We start from the raw sequence: 14,914 nt of genomic DNA on the forward strand, positions 1-14,914 counted from the left end.
CACTATAAAAGTATTCTCTATGATGTTTACAGACTTAGAAAGGTAACGTAAACCAATGTTTTTGCCACAGTGTCAACAGGCAAAACTTGTAAAATCTACTGGACTTGTTCCCACAGATTGGTTTGATTCAGGAAGTCTCTGGCAACACGTTGCTTTTGAGACATAAAACACTGTTGTGACTGCATTTGACCGTAGAATGTATTTTAATATGGATGCCATAAGTGTTCACTGACAGTGATGCCAAAAGATTTAGAGCTCCCCCTACTGACTGGCTGCAGAGTCGGTTATAAACCCCACCTCCTCCAGGTTAACAGATGGGACATGGGTCAAATTATACTACTACCAGCCAGGTTGTGTCTATGTATGACTTGGCTGCACCAATATGTTGACGCCAAAGAAGGCGGTCTTTTGGCTTCAAAGCTTACAATGGGTATGAAGCAAGCGGCAACCTCCGGTCTCAAACGATGAAGCCCATGCGGAAGTGTTATAAACTGCAATACATCGAGAATCCGCTTGAGGCTGGCTGCAGAAACATAGGAAACCACATATACATAAATGGGAAAAAGACGATCTTTGCAGTATTAATAAACATGTTTACAGCCTGGTTCAAAAAACGGCTTGGCCCTATGAAGCTAATCTCTCTAATGGCACACACTGTACGGGAGGTGAATTTTTTTCTAACGTGACGGTTCAGAAGATATTAAGATTACGAGTTTTTGGCCAAATAAGGACATGACTGACGTGACTCCCGGTCGGGAACACGTAGCTGTTGGCTAGGAGGCTCACACTACGTCACACTCTGCCTGGTTGAGTTCCGCATTTCCAATATGGCTGCCGCCGTCGATTGGCTTCAAAACAGCTCTCAGGAACAGATGGGTGACATCACGGATACTACGTCCATATTTTATAAAGTCTATGGTATGAAGGCATATTGTCCATTCTATATCCATGCAATGATGTTTAGTCAGAAAATATTGTTTTGATTGTTTTTGCTCAATCAGAATCATGTGTTAAACAAAACTATGAAGTAACATATTTAATTGAGTTAAACTGTTATACTGTTTTGATGTAACAGTTATGTTTCTGTAAGTCAAATTTTATCTCAAGGTTTATCTTATGTTATCATATGTGATAACCAATGCAAATTCTTTGTAATGTAAACATTTTGAATTTGGTTTATCTCTGCTTGAGGCTAACCACCAGGTGCTGCTGCGGCTAGCATAACACAAATACATCTCAAACTTCCCTGTCGATGGTTGGGTTGCATATTATAAAGTAGTGTGCCAGAGCAAATAACAGGGATCATAAAGCAGGTGATATATTTGTTCATGCTGCGTTAATTTTGATCCTTTTTAAAAGACTGTCAATCGTGAGTTTGACGTTTGTAGAAGCACTATGCTAATTTGATGCAGTACTCTAAAAATGTAAAAGATTCTAAAACCAAGGAGCAAACTTTAAAAGCAAGTATCTTCAAGTAAGTACCAATGAGGATATTGTATTGTCCTTTTTCATTTAGTTGCTTGTTTGTTCCATAGGAGAGTAATAAATGGCATGTAGTGCTGCCAATATGAGAATGAAATATACTTGGCTGAGGTCAGAACTTGCCTCTATGCCTTTTTGTGAAATAAATGTGATTACATTTTGGCCAGATTTGTGTCCAGCTAGTTTTTTGGCAGTGTGTAGAATGTGCCTTTGACTTTTCACTTCATTTAAGGTTGAGACCTGCCAGTGCCAGAGCTGATAGCGGTGCCAGATCAGTCAGAGCCCAGAGCAAGCCTCAATCTAGCGTGTCAGATTGAGGATGTTAGAGCGACTTTCTCTGCACACCAGGCCATTATTACTCTGTGGCAGTGATGGGCGGGGAAAGGAGGGGGTAGGTGGTGTGGGGTGCTTGGGTCTTTTACCACTGATCCCCGATCAGGCTGAAGACCACTGGGGATTAGAAATGGGATTAAGTGACCCTCAACCCTCTGAGAGCTTACTGCCATGCATCCATCAAGAGTGTATATTACATTTATCTGTAACTACTGGGTCAGATTTTTAAGCATGCTTTAAAATGAGATTGCTCAGCTGCATGCCTGTTTGCATGACGGTACGTTGTGTGTATGCTACTTAAATACAAACTCTGGAAAGTACTTGAGCATTGCAAGAAATATTACATGGTGCAACTAAAAGGCAGTTTGTTAAGCAGCTATAAAATCAGTGTGATCTATCTGGGAGTGACACATTTGCAATCTCACCGTTAATGCACCAGACACAAGATAAGTGCTCCACTGTACAGTGAGTGTGTGCATGTCAGTGGGGGTTTCAGCCCAGATTTCCCATGCTGAGGTGAAGTGAGGGTCAAATCCTAGAGATGCCAGGGGCAAGGTCAGTATCCATGAAAACCGATCAGCATTACTTTCCAGAGAAAGAGAAGAGAGCTGGTGTGAGGCAACGGAGAAAAAAGAGACTAAAAAAGATGTATATTAGAAATTACACCTCCAGACAAGGTCCTTTGCTTTCACCAAACTGAACCTTCAGTTCTGAATTTAGTTAAACTTCTGCAAGAGCTTAACATAACAGTATCTATTCAAGCCGGCAAGGCAAAAATGAATGAGAGTAGTCTGAGGAGACAGGCGCGCAGGGGGAAGACAGGGAGGGATGGCGAGCACTGCGATTTGGGTGGGCAGATGGTGCCGACATATGGGCCTGTTAGGGGCAAAATAAATAAATAAACACTCACACATAAATACGGAGATGAACTGTGAGCGCCACAAACTGTTGGCCAACTTAGCCAGCTGAGAGAGAGAGAGATAGCACTGGATTCACTGGCAGATTTCAACGGCTGAGAAACATGTGCACAGAGCATTGTGATGGAAGGCTTTAGAGATTTGGGCCTCTAATCTCCATGTAAATGTACACTACACAAATGTGCATTATGACAATTACAGTATATCATCTTTGTTTGAATGCAGCTGCATCTGTGTGCTCTAAATATAGCCACCATATTTCAATATACAGGTTAGCAGGTTTTTTTTCTTCTTCCATATCAGAACTGCATTTTTTCCACCATCTGTCTGCTTCAGCTGCTGCCGTGTTTACCTTCCCTCCGTCTTGCTATCTATACATTCTCCACCTTTCCTCTGCCTCCTGCCTAACCTCAAAGCCCAGGGCTCAGTCAGAGAGACAGCCAGGTTGAGAGAGGGGATATCCTCCAGCAAACAAATGGCAGCTTTGTACAACATGTTCTCTGGCCATATCAACTGCACACTGGCCGCCCAGCTCAAGTTGAGATGCTGCCTGGCTGAGCAGGATTGGGATACAAGAACTGTAGAGCAGGAGAGTAAATATGCATGCTATTTTGCCCTTTTTTGTCCTTCTATATGTGTGTTTACACTCAATGTGCACCATTTATAGACAATTAAGCCTGTCCGCTTTTGCACCGAAGTCCTGGCTTTCTTTAATTGAAGCACAGCAGTTGGTTGGGCTTTACAGGCAGACACCTCCTCCAAACAGCATCTGTGCACCAAAACATCATGTTGTAATGACTGTAGGCTGTTTACTCAAGTGTCCATATGTAAACAACCCACAGAGATCATGAATAGCATGTCCTTGAGCTGACATGAGCGTTGAAAAATAGGCACATTTTTCAAACCATGATGCTTCTGGGTGTTAAGGCAGCCTCCCTTTTAGTAAATATAACTTCCTGGTTTGTTTGCTGGTGTTTTGTTGCATGATGTCAAGAGAAGGCTCTGAACTTGTAATTCAGTGTATGTCACAAAAAGCTAGGTCCCAGTCAGGGTGAGTGTGTCAGAGCATCTTTATGTTAGCGCCTGTGAGTGTATGCAAACAGATCACATAATCCCTGGTAAACACATTTGAATGTTTCCACATCCCTTCCATTTTGAGTATGTTTTGTAGATAGACATCGCTGCCGTCTTGCCACTTTATATTCCGTTTGGCTCTCTGCCCGCACTATGTCTGCAAATTTAATTTGTTTGCAGCTGTAATCTGCCGGCTAGTTAATTGACTTTGCTGAGCTTTGTTCCTCCCCTACCTTGATGGAGAGAGGTAGTTTGATAAGTTACAATGTCTTATCCTAACACTTTGGTCACTGGAGAGTACTCCTCTCCTCTAGAACTGCATGAAATAACATAATTTCTAGGAGAAAGATGACCGGAATGTTTCTGTCTGCCTCTTTATTGTCTTCATCGACTGAGAGGCTTGCTGTTCAGACCCCATGACGATGCCAATTCTTTTGAAAGCCACTTTCTTTTTAAAGATTTGACTGTCAAATCTGGCTCTAAAGATTTATGTTTGTAAAAAAAACGACTTAACTTAATAAAAGTGATGCAACCAGAGTAAAATAATACATATAACAATGAAATGCTGGGGAAAGTCAAATACTTAACAACTCTATATGTTTGCAGGAATATTGTCTAATGAAAAAACATAACTCTGTCACCTAAATTGCATATATAGTTAACATGTTGCTCTGATTGGCCTTAAACAGAAAAAAATAGGGTACAAAAGGTTTGAAAAGCATGTTCGTTGAACTGTATTGGTCCCACTTAAGGAAAAAAAGTCAGAAGGGGCATGCTTTCTTTTATATCCTTTTTAACCCACTTGTCTACAGGGGATGTGCGTTTTATCACATAAGTGTTTCTTTCTTCTTCTTTTGAAGTCAACAGGAGCAAATTGGTGGTTTTCAAGACATTTAAAGCTGGCTGTCAATGTTTGGAAAGTACTTGTAAAACTAAGTGAGCTAAGCTACTATTTTTTTTTTTACATTAAATCAATAGTTAGAGTTAACTTAACAGTAGTAATGTTCGCATATTGGGGAATCACCTGCATGTGTGTCCCTGTATTAGTTTAACTTGTGTTTGTGTGTCAACCCATTCACTTGCAGCAGGGACATCATACATTAACTGAAGTAATAGACAGGGATGTCACCATCATATCGGAGTAAAAGTCCTCTACAAGTACACATCCATATTGGGTGTCTGGTGTCACTTCCTGATCCTCAACAGTTTGATTTCAGACCACCACAGAAAACTCCTCTATGCTTTAGATATGTGGTGGAAAATTTTGCTTCTATGGACACTCTTCATATTTTATTATTGAAACAGGTGAGCTACTGGGAGGCTTTTTGATTCAGAAAAAACAGCACCACAGAGCTACTGAGAAAATAAGTTAAGCTACTAATACTGCGGTAAATGTGGTACCAGGTTAACAGAACTGGGTTGCGATTGGCATCCTTACCTTCTTGGACCCCGAATGAATCTTAGCTGTTGTACTAATTCCAGTATACTTACATTGACACATATTGGTGATAAGTTGTGTATTGTCTAATTCAATAAATACAAACTAAAAACTGCAGCACCCAACATACAGTTATGCTTCTGGTTCAATACAAATAGTACCATCCTGACTTCCTGTCAGCTACACTTTTCATAGGGTTTGTAATATTTCACCACAACTCTGAGCTTTGAAGGAGACAGGGCTGCATCTGCTCATTTTATGGCGTTGGTTGATGTGGGCCATCTAAAGGCAGTGAACATATGGGTCATTCCAAGATAGTGGCTAGTGATGGTGAAAGCCCAACGGGACCCTGACCTCAGACCACATGCTGTTTTAATGGATCTGCATGAGTTTACATTTGCTATTGACACAAAGCTAATCACTATGTGGGTTAATGGTTAAAACAGCATGATCAATTGTGCTGGTTTACATTATGTAGTTCAGATATGTAGTTCACTGGATTGTCACATTGGATATCAAAGAGTCAGTGGCCTACATAGTTGAATGAAAGGAAACCCATTAGGCAGAAAGTGAGGCTGGTGGTCATTGGTTGCATGAAACTAGATTGTTAAGTTGCACCAAATGTCCAAAAGGATATAGAGTTTAAAAGCTGCTCCTCTAAAGCTCTCTGAGTGATGATCCTTTTAAATTCTGAGCAACACCAGGAGAATGCTGTTTGTTCTCATTGACTAATTTAATTAACACTAACACTGGGAACTTCATTAGACTGTTTGCGCTTCATTAATAAAATGAATCTGACTGGGCACAAGCACACGCAAGATAAACATCACACACACTGGCAGACAGAAAGCATTGCTGCACTGTATACTCGCACACAAATGTCAGAATCATTTAGAATAACTTACAGGTTGCCATAGTCCCAGACGACGCACTGAGGATCCGATGTACCCTGCAAGATACAGAGAGAGGGGGGAGAGAGAGGGGAGAAGATAAGCTGTTATTGCCAGTCGAGAGGATGAGTGAGAGAGCGAGGCAGAGAAGACAGAATAGCTGCTTGCTAGAGGAGAAAGAGTGATGCTGCATGGGCGATGGAGAGAGGTAAACAGACAATGAAAGAGAAGGATTGAGACAGACGTTCGTTGGGAGGGGAGAGAGGGTTAGGAGAAGAAGTAAGAGTCATTGTTACAGGATGGAGCAGTGAATCGCTGCTGCAGCAAAATGAAGGGAAGAAGGGAAGGTGCGTGAGCGATGAATCGGGAGAGTTAAGAGACAAACAAAAGAAAAGCCATTTCATGGACAATAATACACAGCAAGCTGGGGTCATAAACATCCTGTAGTGGGAAAGCATTCAAATCCTTTTCTTCAGTACAACCACTGTGGAAAGAAGTAGAGTTAAAATAAATAAGTACTTAGCAGTAAAATCTGCTTAAGTAGAACAAGTGGCTATAGGAGAGGACAGGCCTGTTAAAGGAGTGTAAAGGCTACACAAAGTCAAGTCAAAAACTTAATACATTCTGTTTCTTCCCTTACTTTTAATAATCCTCTTAAGTATTCCAAGAATTGACTGAAAACATGTCAAAACCCTGAAAATTAAAGTCAGACAGCTGCCAAGGACTCTTAATACTGTTGATTTGCTATCAGCTCGCTCTTAATCCATCGCTACTTGCAAGAAGAACCAAAGAGTCGATGGTTTGGGGTCGGGAGCAGTTGAATCATCTGGTAATCAAAGCTCAGTCATGCCTGATGCCCAAGGAAGACTCGCTATGACTCAATCAGGGAATCAATCACGGGATCAATATCTTTAACTGACTCATCACAACTTGTTCCACCGGAGATCCTTGGTGATCTCGGCATTGATTTCTTTTAAGAATCGTCTGCGCCCTTTCAACCCGAATGCCTCATTTGGAAGGGATTGGATTGTGATTGGCTCTGGGTTGAATGTTTTTGGTGTGGATCAAAGATTCAGTTTGCTGCACTCATCAAAAGAAGTCTGAGAGTGGAGTCTTTGGACTAAGAATGACAGGACAATCACCGTCTGGGAGACATAACTTCCTGGGTCCTTTAGGGAAGGACTGATCAGGCGTCTTGATTAACCTACATTTAAGATTCCCCTCATCCACTGCACTGATGCAAAAGAAAAGTAGATCCCTCTCTCAGCAACAGTCTGTTGGTCCTTCCTGAGTCCTGCAGGAACGGTTTGCCTTTGAGCTCCCCCTTATGGTAAAGGGGATTATGGCATAAATTCCACAGCCATTCTGTTCAGTCCATTCAAAAGCAGGATGATGCCTTCTTCAAGTAGACTCACTCCAGCCTCAGGAACATTTACTGAAATTACCTTCTTTTGAGAGGAGAGCAGACTGAACATTTTCTGAATATCAACCAAAAAGGAGGGAAAAGGAGGTGATTCACATTAAAGCATGCATCATGAGGATTTATTTCTCCAAAGGCAAGGTCAACCCTCCTTCTCTGAACTGTCCACCACTGATCCCCCATGAATCACTGAGTCCTGGGGTCGATGCATGGCTGGGTTTTGGAGGATGGTCTGATGCATTCTGAATAAACACAGGATCAGAGGCGAGATGACACAGATTGATGGATGACAACGCTCTGTTCAGACCACAGCCTGTCACCGACATTAGATGTCCCTGGGCGTGCATCAGCGTGGCAAGCTCTCTTAGCGCTTAACTATCAATCAGCGGGCACCGTGCTTGACTGTATGCTTCTGCCGGAGTGACATCCCTGTACTCCCACAATGTCTGCCTCCTCTTTAGTGCTGAAATGTTGCATAATGACAGCGTCTGCTCGACTGATGCCTCTCAAAGGGAGCAACGTGTGTCTGAATCTAACAGCTGCATTGGCAAATGGTAATAATGGCATCAACCTTAACAGCTCTATTGTCTGTTCCCTTATAAAGAACAGACATTTTCTTGAAAGTACTCACAGCCATGTGCTGGAGCCATTTGGTGGTAAAACTTCTAATGCATATTGCCTGTGAACATGGTAACCTAATCATATCAAATGAGCTAGTGTAACAAAACGAGACTGCACTGGTTCAGAGTCTTAAAAGCCCTCTACTTCACATAAAAGATGATACATTTCAAAGATGAAATTGAGCAACCTGGATAATGCTTTTTGACTGATTAAGGTAAACTAGATTACAGTGAAATGACCAGAAAGGCTCAGGGCTAATTCATAAAGCCTAACCTTAGTGCTGCCTTTTATAATTGAAGAGGCTAGATGAAGGGTATGTGGAGGAGGAGCTGTGGGAAACCACTTGGCATCTGTCCTACTGGTGCACCGTAACGACACAGATCTTTCTGGCCTTCTGCTTCTTACTCACCATTAAAGGCACGCACACACTTTGACACTCGGGGAAATACACGGGGAGTCTGGCCGGAGCAGATGTCATCTCAGTGAAGACATGGCAGAGCACAGAGACCCCCTAAACCCCCTGGTGAGAGTCAAGCCTGAGGCAGCTGTTTTCAGGGTACCGCTTCAGCAGCTGGGGTTTTTCTACACCCGCCAAGGTCGACACCTAGTGCAGCTAAAACCTTGTCAGTAGACCCTGCACTTCTTTTTACTCTCCTGTCTTTTCTGGCTCACACTGAAAAGCTCAGCGTTCTCTACTGAATGAAGTTAATGCCACGCCAAGCAAGGATGAACAAAGGTTAACGCTGCCTTTGAAGTAAAATAATTACTTTTGCATGTGCATGGTGTTTGGGAAAATAAAATTAAACTAACTCCTTTCTTTTTGCAGTGTAGTTTGGTTGCACTGAAAAAATCAAAACACATTCAATACTGCCTCAAAAGTGGTTTGATACTTTTGGAAATCAGGATTGTGCAAGGTTAGTAAAAAATCTGTCTCTCAATTTAGTTCATAATACAAGTCTAAATGCTACGCTAAGCTAATGGGCTACTTGTTATTCAACACAAGCAGACATAACCATTTTGATGATTTTCTCATGTATTTATAGGACAGAAACCAGAGGTAAAAGTGCTTTTTTTCCCCAAAGTGCTGATCATGTCATCTTGTGTCTTGGTAAAGTACCTCAAATATTATGACACAGTATTAGGACCATGTTATAGAAGGGGGAAAAAAGGGTTTGAGAGTAAAATGATGCTATTTTAAGAATAAAGTCAGAATATCACAAGAATAAAGTTTTAAAGGAATGAGGAAAAAGTCAGTTTTAGTCTGTGGTTAGCCTGTGTGTTATTTTGAGGGGGAGGAAAAGAAAAGCAGCCAGATGCCTGCGCTACAATCAGGAGCAACTTGCGACGTTATACTTCACAGGAAAAACTACATAGGTTTCGTAAGTCATCTAATACTCAGTCTTTTAGCACATCAGCAACATGTTGTGATTAGTATTGAGATTCTGAAAAGAGTGTGCATTAAACAGCAACATCTACAGCAGGCTAAAAAGTATAATGATAGTAATAGTATAGAGATATTCCCTCATGTTATTTTTTACAGTTCGACTCAGCCTTTTTCTCCCACAGCTTTATTCTCATGACAGTTCGCCGCAATGTAGGCCTACATCGAATAATGCCAAGAAAGTGCATTTTTTGTGGGATGAGTTCAATTCCTCAATTTAAAAGCCCCAGTCAAAAAATTGTTTCATTTAGTGAACATTATTGAAGTTATTCACGTTGGCGGTGTAGCGTTCTACCTGTCTCTCATTAGGAGGAGGCATCAATAGTCTTCTGTCCGACAAATTTCTTTATGAACCTTTTGTTCAGTTGTGTACAACATATGTCCCAACTTCCAATTAAAATATCCTGGTTTAAATCTTTCATTTGTAGAGAATGACAGCTAGTAAAGACAACAATAAGTCGAGGTGTTTTTTCAGAGTATCAATCATGATGCAAAGAAAAAACAAGTTCAAATAACAAATCATTACCTCATTAAATAGAATGAGGGGTGCCTGAGGTGAAATTCAACTGGACACTTGGAACAGAATTGCTTCCTTGCATGTAGAGATGCTGATTTGAGTAAAATTTTGAAATGGTCTCTGAATTTATTCTCGGAGCTGTGTTACCTGATAAAACTTTCACAGACTGGCAGCATTTGGGAATTAAAAGGTTTAATTGTCTGCACTCGGATGATGTCCTTTACTCATTTGAAAAACTCTGCTGTAATTTCTTTAGTCATTTTGAAAGTCTGGGACTTAAGAAAATGCTGCCCCAGTTTTTCTTTTACCTCCAATTAATCCATGCAAAGTTTTACCAGAGTGCCCGTTAACTGTTAGAGGTATAGCATCTACTCTGTACAGTAAAATGTCTTAAAGGCATTGCTCTTTCTTTCCCTCCTAGAAAATAGGCTTGGAACTTCTTCAAGGTGAAGACAGCAGAGGAACACTTCCCCTGGGAGTCCATTATAAAAAGAGCTCACACATCCTCAGTGTGCGCCCCGCACGGTCTAACCCAATGAATTCTAACTCTTGCCAATACAGCTCTCGCAATGTTTCATTTGTGTGGTTATTTTGAGGAATTTTGGTCTTTAATACAAGGGCTGTCAGCCTTAAGGTGTGTGAATAAGGTGGTAATTTGACATGTCACCTTTTCACCTACAACCCTGTGCTATTTTGTCCCTTTTGGCACACTGTAGTTAAACTGCTGCAGTATTCTCCTGCTTCCTGCTGCTGCTGTGATGGAAAATAACACCACTGCACTTTTGAACGGCCACATTTCATTTAAAAACTCCCAGACTGCTCAGTTGGTATGTCAAAAGTAATATGCACTTTTTGTGATACGGAATCAACATATCTCAGAAGTACTTTGAGTTTGAGCTACCACCACAGCTAAGCATGAAGGTGCAGCTAATCAGGCTACTGTCATACAAGCGCATCACAAAAGCCAGCAGAACACTACTTAGGAGTGTGTGCATCACCATAGACCTGTGGATGACACTAAATTGAAGAAATTAACTACATTTTTGCTTAATTGAATTGTGCTGCCCTTCTTATTTACTCTTAATGTGTAAAGGCTGATTTATACTTCTGCGTTGAATCAACGGCGTACCCTACGCCTGGGGTCTGCGTAGCTCCCGTACCTACGCCGAGGCCTACGTACGTAGCTGACGTGCACCTCCTCCAAAATGTAACTCCCCGTGGAGCCGACGCGGACCGCAAGCCCTGTGATTGGTCTGCTCGGCGGCTTTGTCTTTCCCGCATTCACAGCACTTCTGGAATCCCAGACATCGGCCGCACATCAGCCGTGTATTTCATCTCCTCCTCTCTATTCTTCATGTAATCATGTCTGTATGATAAACAGCAACATGTATCAGCTGTAGATTAACATAACACGCTCTGAATCACTGTGGAAAAGTAAACAGAGATCGTAGCAGGACCGGAATCAGGCGGCCGGCTATCAGAGAGACCACACTGCCCTCAAGCGTTTCGGCGGAGAATTGCTGAGCGACACGGACACATCGACGCACAAGTATGTGGGGCTAATGTCCGTGTCAGCCCCTGCTGTGTAGGGGAGACGCAGAAGTATAAATCAGCCTTAAAAGTGTTATCCTTCAAAATAAAATATATATTATTTTGGAATAGTTTTTCACAGACTAAGCACTCCAAAGCTGTCTCATCTCCAAGGCTGAGGAAAACCATGCCCTGTTCGCCACTTTTTCCTGCCGGATGTTTAATATAGCTCAGATGGAAGGATGCACACCCGCTCGCTTTTGCACACTGAATGCAGGAGTTACTTTATTTTTTTTAAACTAGAGATCACAACGTGTTCCTTGAGAGGCTCCACAGACTTCTAATGAAAGATGGGATCCATCTAACAACATCGGAGAAACACCTCAACTACCTGTAGTTCCATAATCGATGTGATTAAGCCCTGCCCACTTGAATTAGAAACCATCATGATCATTTCCCTAAGAATGCTACGTGTGACATTAGGTATCCTTTTTTATTTTAATCTCATTTCATCTTATAGTATCTTATCATACTTATATTCCTCATAAGTACCTTTCTTTTGCTGGGGTGTTATGTTCCCTTATTGTTCATTGTAATATTTTACATCGTTTACGGTTGATCCTAACCTTCAACCTGTTGTTGTTTCTTTGTTCTTGCTTTTAATAAAATCCTAATAAATACAGTTAAAAAGAAATCACTTTACAGGGAAGAAGAATCTATCAATGAGAGGAAGAAATCATAAAGGTTTTAGAAATTCTGCTACTTGTCCCATTGAAGGAGACTGAAACTTGCAATATCTTTTTTGACCCTCCTTTTTCAATCAAGCATTCTGAATCTCACAATTAAATGGAAGCTCAATATCCAAAGGTTGGACTACTCCTGTAAGAAAGATAAATATAGCCCTTACACATGCATTTTCTCTGCACAGTGACCATCCTTGGCAGGAGTCTCAAGTCAGCTGTCCTGAGCAGCATGCTACTATCTGCATTAAGACATCATCCTCTTGACAGTGTGTGAAACCTGCAGTACCTCAACTTTCCCAAAAGTGTGAAAAAGCTGGATAACAGAGAAATAAAGAGGCAAATAAAGGCGATGCCTTAATGAAGTAATGAATCAGCAGTTTAAAGCAGGGAGATGAAGTGGCCAGGGATAGAAATTAACAATAAGTCTTTACAATAAAACAGCAATAACTTTAACCCTTAGGTCCTGGTTGACACAGCAAGAGACTGATTTTATTGGACGATTTTTAGTATATGTGTGTATATGTGTGCATATATATTTAAATGTGAGTGTGTTTCTTTGGAGATCCATTAAATATTCAACATTATTTTGAAAACTGTGCCCACCTTTGCACAGAAGAATGCCTAATGAACTCGCATCTTATCGAGGTCGTGAAGAGGGGCCTCTCATTAAACTTGCACTTAGTCCTCTCCACTGAAGACACCCCATGAGTCGTTTATAATAACACACTCCACTGTAATATAAACAGAATAGGTACCAAGAGACAGTACGATATAAGGGAGTCAAAGAGGTCTGCATCTATTCTGGCAATTCAGTGCTCGCTATGGCGCTTTATAGCATGCAGCACTTTTTCTTTCATCCAAACTCGGGGAAACATGGGTCAGCTGGGAGAGGAGAAATCCTTTAAAGCCTTAAACAAATTTAGCTTCTCGGCCAAAGCTTGCTGGTGTACAAGTAATGCAATAAAAAATGCAAACTCTTGCATTTTAAGTATTCCTCATATGGAATAATTTCTGTCTCAGTTGCGCATACAACACTCCAGAAAGTTTTTTCTGGTAGTAAGAAGTTGCAGAACAAACTCATTTGATGGAGTCATGTTTGCAAACACTAAAACACCCTTGCTGTGGATATCAAACACTCATGAATCATTTGCAGACTTGTATAAAAGCACATACAAACAGTGTGGTGCTAATAGCAGGGAATTTCAAAGAAATACTTACATTAACAAGCGGTGACAGCTCCACTACCACCATGGGCTCGCTCGGTTGAGGTTCGGGCCTCACTGTGACCGTCAGGATCTTGGAGTTGATCACTGCAGGGGGACTGCAAAGATGCACACAGTCAGACATAGAAGATGTTATTTTAAGATAAGATGAAATAAAAAAGTGCTGCACATTCAAGTCTGGCTTGAGTTAACAGCACATCTCTGATTCTGGACACAACAGGAAAGAAAATGCTGCATATGTTTGTGTGTTTGCTGTTTGTTAGACATCAGAAGAAGGAATACATCCAAACACACTCCAAAAGACACACTTCCAATGCCCTGCCATACTTTGATGGTTTTGGGATGTTTGCAAAGTAAATGCATTCATACATAAAAAAAAATCATGCAAATAAAACCTCATGAGGAAAAGAGAAAGCCAGAGCCAGTGGCCGAGTTAAAACAAATCACTGGACCTATTAGCATTCAGCAGAGCTACAGGGAGAGAAGGGTTTAAACAGATCCAGCTCATCCACAACCAAGAGCACTGACCTGAATAAAATGGCCGAGGGCCAGCGCAAACACCACATCACAGTGGCCTTTTGACAACCTTCTGATTCCTCCTAACTTCTATTTTAGCAACTTGTGTGCAAGTTTCAGGAACTATCAGACCCACACGTGCTCAAAGCCCACTGTACATTTCCCAAAAAAGAAAAACATTGACGATGCAAAAGAAAGAGGAAAAACATCTAGGGAAATGTTCTTTTATGGAGATCCAAGACATTTCTCTGATAACTAGGCAGGCACAAGAAGTGAAGAGATGAGCATGAGAGAAGACAGATGGAGAATTGGAGGTTGTAATCAGATAGAGAGAAGGAGTGAAAGAAGAAAGGGTGCAGAAATAGAAACGTGTTGAGGAAAGGGGCCTAAACAAAAGTGAATACATGGAAGATAAAAAGTTGTCAAGCAATGGGTTGGAAAAAAAGATGCAGAAAGGTAAAAGAAAGGATAAGGAAACAAGGAAGTGAGGTATGACATGAGAAGTACTCACTTTGGAGCGGGTAAGATGACGCCCAACGTCCTGTACAAGATGGCTCCGATTACATAGTACACCGTAGTCTCTGAGTCCGTCTCTGTCTCTGAAAGAAAAAAGACATGATTGCAACTGATCAACCTCAATCCATGCTTTGTGAAAGATGTCTTTTTATTTGAAAAATATATACACAAGACATTTGTGGTAGGTAAGTGTATCATCACTGCAAACTAAAATCTAGCAGTTCACAAAAAATATATCAAAGCAGTTGAATAT

The 14,914-nt window shown here is 41.2% G+C and overlaps 1 protein-coding gene across 1 annotated transcript in view; it reads right to left on the bottom strand.

The window, feature by feature from the left end:
- Window positions 1-14,914, bottom strand: part of adgrb2 (adhesion G protein-coupled receptor B2) — a 196,702-nt gene that overhangs the window by 80,934 nt on the left and 100,854 nt on the right. Inside the window, exons 14-16 of the mRNA XM_034705611.1 lie at window positions 14,657-14,744; window positions 13,625-13,727; window positions 6,150-6,193 (exon numbers count right to left, since the gene is read on the bottom strand). Coding sequence (XP_034561502.1) covers window positions 6,150-6,193; window positions 13,625-13,727; window positions 14,657-14,744 — 235 coding nt within the window. The remainder of the gene's footprint in view (window positions 1-6,149; window positions 6,194-13,624; window positions 13,728-14,656; window positions 14,745-14,914) is intronic.

Source organism: Notolabrus celidotus, chromosome 16 (assembly GCF_009762535.1).
Source record: "Notolabrus celidotus isolate fNotCel1 chromosome 16, fNotCel1.pri, whole genome shotgun sequence".
Classification (NCBI taxonomy): domain Eukaryota; kingdom Metazoa; phylum Chordata; class Actinopteri; order Labriformes; family Labridae; genus Notolabrus; species Notolabrus celidotus.